This window comes from Sinocyclocheilus anshuiensis, unplaced genomic scaffold (assembly GCF_001515605.1).
Source record: "Sinocyclocheilus anshuiensis isolate Anshui unplaced genomic scaffold, SAMN03320099.WGS_v1.1 scaffold2285, whole genome shotgun sequence".
Taxonomy (NCBI): Eukaryota; Metazoa; Chordata; class Actinopteri; order Cypriniformes; family Cyprinidae; genus Sinocyclocheilus; species Sinocyclocheilus anshuiensis.
Genome location: NW_015552762.1, coordinates 3,504 through 12,108, shown reverse-complemented (window position 1 = coordinate 12,108; position 8,605 = coordinate 3,504). Strand labels below are relative to the sequence as shown.

Here is an 8,605-nt window from a genome sequence, read left to right as displayed (position 1 = left end):
AACGCAAGCTTCTAGAGGCACATAACTCTGAAGTAATGAATTTAGGTAAATGGGTGCAGAGCCAGTGGTGGTTTTTGCCAACAACACGGGATTAATCAATGCATGCTGATTAATAGTTTTTTCCCGTTATCATAGTTTATAGTTATATGGTAACAAAAGTGTATTATTTGTGATTAGAATTTTGTGAATGGAACGCTTTCACTTTCGCTTTTAGAATTCTCCATCTTTTGGTGTCACGTGTTACAAGAAAAGATCATTGTCTGTTGAGCTTAATGTTACAGAGCTATGCACCTTTCACTTTTAAAGACTGAAACAAATGCTTGAAAGACGGATTAATTGTTAGTCTTAATGAAAAGCACAATTTTATTAACTGTAGGCTACAATGGCCGACTACGTTTATTAATAAAAAATGATAAGACGAGGCATGGCATACACAGCATGCTGTATTATATCAAAGCCTATAGATTACCTTAAAGGGACTTTGATTATATATCAACTAATAAATTACAGAAAGTTTAGCAAACACTGTGGAATCAAATAAATAAGAAAAAATAAAATAGCGCCTCCAGCATAACGTCAGGAAACAGCAAAGATACCAGATAATTTGAACGAAAATAACTTTTCAAAATGAAAACAAAAAGAGAGTTCAAACTAAATTGGCTGTCGGTGACCAACATGTTCACCTTCTCTGGTTAAGAAGCGGTCTTTTACTTTACTTTTACATTTCGCTTGAAAACCAAATCCTCCGTTCGCCATCGTTTCCTCAATACTTGCGTCATTTTTGCCGCGTTTTATATATATATATATATATATATATAAAAGAAGGTGCACAGTGTCACCATCATGGGAACACACATGATACTGAAATAATGCAAAAAACATTAATTTAACAACATTACATGTAAGATAAAACCCTAATGTACACAACTGACAAGAAAAAAACTAAGAAACATCAAATGTGAAGTGTCATGCAGGGAATTCTGGGAATGTTATTCACTGTAAATTATACAATCACGTTATTTTTCACTTCCAAAATCAGTCATTTTTATAGTATTTTACAGTAAAATTGCTTTCATTAATGAGGATCTGCTGGACGAAAATAAACGAATGCTCGCTTAATTACTGAATACTGTGCTTGAGATAATTTTATCAGATGTAACTCGTTAATCGTTGGGCTCATCATTTGTATTTATCCTCTTCACAGAAACACTGACTTGCCAACATCACTCTTGATCATCATCGCCATGAAGAATAATAGCATTTTGAATTTCTTTGAGGTGACAAAATGCAAAACATCAAGAAGCATGGATTATATATTTTATTTATAAAAATAAATGTTTGAATTTCTTTGCTTGGCTATTTAACATTTACTGTTTTCTTATGTTGAACATTGTATTGAATTGTTTAGACCGTGTTTGTTTTCTATTTCAGAAAAAGCAGCCTGGGAGTAACACTGGAGATAGAAGAGCGTCACAAACTGCTGACAATGCTCAGGTAAGGTCATGATATTTAAATAATAATGATTAAAGTCTAAAAAGTTATTTAAAGGGGTCATATGATGTTGCTAAAAAGAACATTATTTTGTGTATTTGGTGTAATGAAATGTGTTTATGCGGTTTAAGGTTAAAAAAACACATTATTTTCCACATACTGTACATTATTGTTTCTCCTCTATGCCCCGCCTTTCTGAAACGTGTCGATTTTTACAAAGCTCATCGGTCTGAAAAGCAAGGTGTGCTGTGATTGGCCAGCTATCCATTGCGTTGTGATTGGCCGAATACCTCAAGCGTGTGACAGAAATGTCACGCCCCTCACCATATTGTGATGATGCCACCAAACAAAGTAGTTTCGCTTTCACAACGAAACAGCGTCACACACGCTGGAGTGAGCGGCGGCGGCCTAGAGTGAGCAGAGGTCGGGGGCTAGCGTGAGGAACGGACGGAGAGTGAGGCGGGTGGGCTTGAGAATGGCGCGGCCGGCGATTTCAACAAAGGAGCGTCCGGAAGGACATGTGACGACCCCGGGCTGGACTCCGCTTCGTCCACGGTGAAAGCCGATCCGGTGATCCACAGCGCGAAGTTGTTTTATTTCCTCAGCGACCAGCACGGATCAGCTCCAGGCATGGCGGCGGCGGCAACAACAATACTACAGTGAGAATAAAAGTTACGCCTTCTTTCTTTGCGTGAACATTTGGGCGGCGTTATGCAAATCTTCCCACATCGTGACGTAGACATGTGGGGGCGTGTTAGAACGAGCCGTTTTAGGTAGGTGTGGCTGACTCTTAACTTTTATAAAAGAATATCTCTTTGGATTTGAGACTTTAGTCTTTGCAACTTTACAGATCTTCTTTATGCACCAAGAGCTTGTAACACTCCAAAGAGAAAGGAAAAATTGAAATCGCATCATATGACCCCTTTAAGGTAATTGTTCATGTATCTGAAAAACAGCCAATGAAGACATGCAGGCCATGTAAATGAGCAAGCGCAAGTGAACCAGTATTTTTCACTTATTTAAAAAATACTCACACATGGAACACAAAAAGGTTTATTAGAACTTCTGAAGTCTGCGTGAGAATCAGACCAAAATATAAGTAATTATTCCAATATTAATTTAAAATGATAAAATGTTTTTCCTCCGCATTTGGGTTTGCATGTATATTCAAAGAGTTTCAGTAAGTAACACATTTCAGTTAGTTCCTCACACAAAGCTAATGTATGGCTTTAGAAGACTTGCAATATAGTAAGTATGACCTACCTTTTTCTCACTCTGATATTCCTGATTTTATTTTCATTTGGGCATCAGAACAATCTCGAGTGAAATGGTGCATGTTACAGAAACTGAGAATCTTTGAGTGTACTTTTGTTTAATTATGTGTGGCAGTATTATAAAATCCAGTGCTAATTTGGTAAATGTCCTCAATTGTATTAGATTCAAGTGTATTTAATTAATTGATAATAATAATACATAGGCTAGTATTTTATTGTTGCTACTGCCATTGTTCTAGGGAAAAAATCATACAAGCAAGAAAAAAGGAAAGGGGCTTGGAACTAATGGCCGTGATCCACTAAAGGTTTGTTGCATACTGACATATCATTGAATAAATTGTTTATGGGTGCTCATGAAAAAGTGTGTGTGTGTGGAATTTCTCTACAAAAAATGTTTTAGGAAGACATTAGCTGCTTTTGAAAAATTCCATATCGCTCTTTTTGCTCATCATTCATTATGATTTACAATATGATGGTCAAACCATTTACACCGGTGATCTCGTATTAGCAATTTGACAACATTTCATATTCATTCACTCAGGAAAGAACAAACCGTTTCTGTAAGGAGAAAGTGGAAGAAGGACAATCAAAAAGTCATCTGCAGCAGGTATGAGACTTTTAATAGTGTTTTAATAAATAAATAAATGCAAGGTGAGACTCATCTCATGTAAGTGAATAAATGTACCTCATAAGGTGTTTTGGTAACCAGGGTTATTACCGTTATCTAAATCCATAAAAAAACACTATTTTCATAACTTGAAATAAACTAAACATTAACTGAAATAAAATGAAATATAAAAAAATGTATTTTAGTTCACATTTCTCATCTTTATTTAGTTTGTTGAAGTACTAAAATAACTAAACTAAAACTAAATGAAACTAAAGACTAAAACCTAAAAAACTATAGACATTACAAAAACAACAATTACTAAAACTTTAAAATTAAAATATATTAAAAATACTACATAAAATCTATTTCAAAATATTAACAAAAACTATAATAGCATATCATTGATACTAAAATAACACTGCTTGATACTTAACAGCTGCAATGCATTATATATTATTATTATTATCATATTTTAGGCTGGGTTATTGAATATGAAAAATAAAGATTTACCAATAATTAGTGATCATAAGTTTCTAAAAATCTCAAGACTGATCTTTTAATCTAAAACAGTTTCACTGAAAATGACCAGTAGTGCATCTCTTGTCCTGCAGTCTGCTCCACTTCATGAATAAAATAAAATGGAAATGAAATAAAATGAATTAAAATAACTGAATCGAGAGCTTGTGGAAACAAATTACATCTGGAAAATTATTGTTATTATTTGTATAAATTATAATATTACTTGATAATCATTTTACTGAAGTTCTTTATTCAGGTGTTTAAATAAATGCTTTTGTGTATTACTGTTCTTCTGAATTCAACAGAGTGCTGAAGGGCAAAGCCACACTTTTAATTTCCGCTACAAATATGAGAAACATGCAGTGGCGTGTGATACATCCAAGACTGTGCTCGATGCTCTTAATACAAACAAGATTTTCAGAAAGATTAAAAAAGACAACAAGGAGAAAGAAATAGTGATCCAGAGATGCAAAGGAGCAGCTCCTAGAGCGGCTGTCAAGACTGATTTCCCCTGCTGTCTTATTGAAATACATGAGCTCTTAGACATATCCTTCATTAAAAATCATGGAAATGTTGCTACAAAGAAAAAAACAACTGGAAGGCTTTCATTCTCCAATGAATCAAAAAGCTTAGTGATCTTTTACATTAAAACAAAAGGAGGGAAGAAAGTGAAACGCTTAATGAAAAACAATGAGCTAAAGAAGAAGGTTGAAGATGTTTGTGTGTACGCGTTCAAAGAAGACAAACTGAATGCTGCTCTTCGGCGTGACGGACGATTCATCAATGCCATATTCAAGAAACAGTGTGCACTCTATAACTTGGAGAGTGAGACAAAATATGAAATGTCAAAGACCGTAGAGCATCTGGATGGAAAGCATTTTGAGATCATTGTTATCAGTGACAACAACCAGCCAGATAGCCAAGATGGTGTCTTGAGTGATGACAGCACTGAAATCAATGAAGCTTCAGCTGCTGATTTGAAAGAAAATGTTGATACTAATGAACATCCCATCAACACTGAACAAGAAGAAACACAGAAGAGAAACACAATGAAATCCACAAATCCTTCAATTAATTCTCCTAAAATAATTCCACACTCCAATGAGATTCTAGCAATTCTTCGTGCTCAGTTTAAAGATTTACTGGAGACATTAAAGCAGAGAGAGAACCTGAAGAACAAATCCGAGATCCTAAAGTTCTTTAGAGCAGAATATGATAAATGCGTTCAGAGTTTCTTGGAAGTAAAGAAAGTGAAGCAGCTCATGAGACTCTCTGACTCTGTGTGTCAGATTCGAGTGGAGGGATCCGCCAGAGGAACCGGCTTCTTACTCTTTGACAGATTCATCCTCACTAATGCTCATGTTATTGGAGAATTTGACCCTTTCACCAGGAAACTTTCAAAGACCTTCACAGCAGTATTTGGCTATGAAGATCTGGAAGCAAAGAAGACCAAGTGTGTGCTGGTCAAGGAACATCTTGCAGCGTACCATCATGGAAAGATCAACACGGGCCCATATCTTGACTTTGCTCTTCTTGAACTGAAAGACGCTGATGAAATCGCTGACTGTCCTGGATTGCTCCGTCGATACATTCATGGCCCCCCTCCTAACCGTGGTGGGATCTGCATTGTGGGACATCCGGGTGAAGGGGTCAAGAAAATGGACCCCTGTTTCATCATTGGGAAAGAGAATCTACAAGAGGCTGCAGATAAACACATCTCTGAGAATGTCAATTTCATTCACGTGATGACACAACAGTCTTTGGCAGAGAAATGGGAAATGCATGACAACCAGATCATTTATAACTCTTGTTTCTTTCACGGATCTTCTGGCTCTCCAGTTTTTGACGAAGACGGCTATCTGATTGGCGTGCACACCGGTGGCTACGCGTACAAAGGAGAAAACTGTAAAACTAGGAGCCTTATGGAATATGCCTATTCCATGCAGCCCATCCTGGAAAGCATCATCACACAGGCCAAGAAAAGTGAGAGATCCGACATCTTGAAATTACTCTCTGAATATAAATCTTCAAATCTTAACTTGGAAGACAATGATGTGGACATGGAAAAAGATCCACAAAATCAGGAAGATTTTATATGAGTAATGGGACAGTACAGTCTTGAGTCCTGATTGATGCCGAATCTATTTTTATGAAATGTAAAACTTTTCATTGATCTTGAGGTATTCAGGCATGTTCAACATACAATTTAATTCAATGATGTATAAATTCTGTATGATCATTGGATGCCTTTAGGCAAATGTGTCCAACTATTCATCCTTATCATTGGTTATGAGTTCTTATTTTCATTGTTAATCTGTTCTTTGTGTAACGTACATTCTGTTTCATTATGTAGCAACCAGAAAACAAACTACATCTTTGTTAGATCAGACAGCATTATTGTGTTTGTATAAGTCCAAAGGATAAATGATATTTAGCTTAAATTCTAGAAATCCTCCAAAGTGATAGATCGACCAAAATGAAAATTCTGTTATAAATTATTCAGTCTCATATCATTTCATACCTGCACGACTGACTTTCTTCTGCGGAACACAAAATATATTAAGAAAAAAATTATAGGAGTAAATCATGACAGAATTTTTGGGTGAACTATCCATTAAAGGGTTAATAATAAACATTGTTCTTCAATATTTTTGATTGCTCCAGCACTGTTCAATGCTGCAGATATTTGTACTTTCTGCTGCTTCAGAAAGAGGCCTACAGCTGCATGTATACACTGTATATCTTTTTAAAAATTACGTTGAACATTTTTTTGGAACTTTATATTTTGTGCCTCATTTTCGCTATATTAAATAATCATGCTTAAAATAGTTTGGCCTCATTCTTGACTCTAATAGAACAAAGAACTTTCTGATTATAAACACAACATATTTAATATTATGAACAGATTAAATTATTGATTTTTCTTCAGATTTATGCAATATGCAAAAAAAGTACACATCCTGCTGCTCATCTATAAGTGCTCCTCTATAATAGATCAACACAATAAATAAAAGAAACTCAATTCTAAGCTGCTCCTTTACTTACTATTTCATGTCCTATAAACCACCACTTGTTTGCCAAGTTGTTTTTTGACATCTTGGTGAAAGAGGGGAGCACAAAATAAGATATCTTGTATTTGTATATGCAAAGATTAAAGACAGAAATGTTTATATTTTACAAAGGTATTCATTGGTTTGCATGTGGCTTTTTCAGCTCTTCCAAATATCCAGCGAGGGACTGCAGCTTTAATATGGAGACAGATCAGCCTCAAAAATAACACATTTACAAAACAAAATTCATAAATGCACAGCACAATTTACATTTACAAAATCCGATTCGTAAATTCAAAACACAATTCATAAATACACAAGTAAAAGCATAAATATTTCCCCAAATGCTCACACAAATGCATCTTACCTAAATAAATTTAAAATGTTTACACAAATATGTATATATAAATTTCTTGAATTAATTTCCATCACACATTTATGAATAATGGTACATGTATTTATGGATCGTTGAATCTGCATTTGCAAATCATCACACATGCCTGGACTGCTTTGAATTTGTGTGTGGTATTTTTGAGACCTTCCTGGCAGGTTAAAATTCATAAATATTTTTTTTTGGAGGATGTTCCGTTCAGCCAATCGCGGTGAGCTTTTAATCCACCAATCAAAACGCTCTTTACTGAACAGACTCAAGAAGCTCAACGCTGCGCTTGTACTGTGCATTGTTCCATGATCGGGTCCTTGATATAAAGACATTGTGTGTTCTTGTGTTCTTGGCTTCTTTTTTGACCAGGACTATATGTTCATGTTATGAGTCGATGGCCAAAAGTTTCGTCCGTTTATGGCCAAAGCAGTCATAGTTGATGTAGCGCTATGTTCTCACCACAGTTAGTAGCTGTCTTTAAGCTTCTGTTCTAAGGAACTTGTTCAAGTGACTTCTTTTTTTTATTATTATTATTTTATTCAAATCTTGTTATTTTGATGTCTTTATCAATAACTTCATTCAATGCCAGGGGACTAAGGAACAATTTAAAACGGAAAGCCATATTTTTATTTGCCAAACAATATAAAACAGATTTTTGTTTTCTTCAAGAGACTCACAGCATCTCTGAGGATATGCCTTTTTGGAAATCCCAGTGGGGAAATTAAATGTTTTGTTCTCATGCTTCTCAGCGGTCTGCGGGTGTTTGTACACTCAAAAACTTATGTGTTGGTAAACTTCCTTATACGGACTATGATACCAATGGACATTTTATATGTCATGTTATTCAAATTCAGAATTTTAGTTTCATTGTCATGAATATTTATGGGTACAATTCAAAGACAGAAAATTATGTTCTTTTGGATAAGTTAGAAGAGAAAATTGTTCATTGGTTAGCCAAATTCCCTGATGCATATATACTCTTGGGTGGTGACTTTAATATCACATTAGATAATATGATTGACAGATGGCCTCCTGGTTCTTGTACTAATACAAATGTAAAGCTAAAAATGTTGATGGAAAGATTTGATCTGATTGATGCTTGGAGAGTTAAGCATCCTCATACCAGAGCCTTTACCTGGTGTAATAAGTCAAGGTCTAAGCAATCGAGAATAGATTTATGGTTAGTTTCCCGTACACTTGAAGACAATCTGAATACTGATATCTACCCCGTTAACTGATCACAAAGCAATACGAATCCATATTGATTTACTGCCAATGC

General features: G+C 35.2%; 1 protein-coding gene across 2 annotated transcripts in view; it reads left to right on the top strand.

The window, feature by feature from the left end:
- Positions 1 to 6,708, top strand: part of fam111.2 (family with sequence similarity 111.2) — a 7,719-nt gene extending 1,011 nt beyond the window's left edge. Inside the window, exons 2-6 of one of the 2 annotated variants that reach the window (XM_016459600.1) lie at positions 1,205 to 1,277; positions 1,432 to 1,494; positions 3,005 to 3,070; positions 3,307 to 3,372; positions 4,200 to 6,708. In XM_016459600.1, coding sequence (XP_016315086.1) covers positions 1,245 to 1,277; positions 1,432 to 1,494; positions 3,005 to 3,070; positions 3,307 to 3,372; positions 4,200 to 5,993 — 2,022 coding nt within the window. In that variant the 5' untranslated portion in view covers positions 1,205 to 1,244 and the 3' untranslated portion in view covers positions 5,994 to 6,708. The remainder of the gene's footprint in view (positions 1 to 1,204; positions 1,278 to 1,431; positions 1,495 to 3,004; positions 3,071 to 3,306; positions 3,373 to 4,199) is intronic. The other variant, XM_016459601.1, reaches the window with a different exon arrangement.
- Positions 6,709 to 8,605: the final 1,897 nt, after the last annotated feature.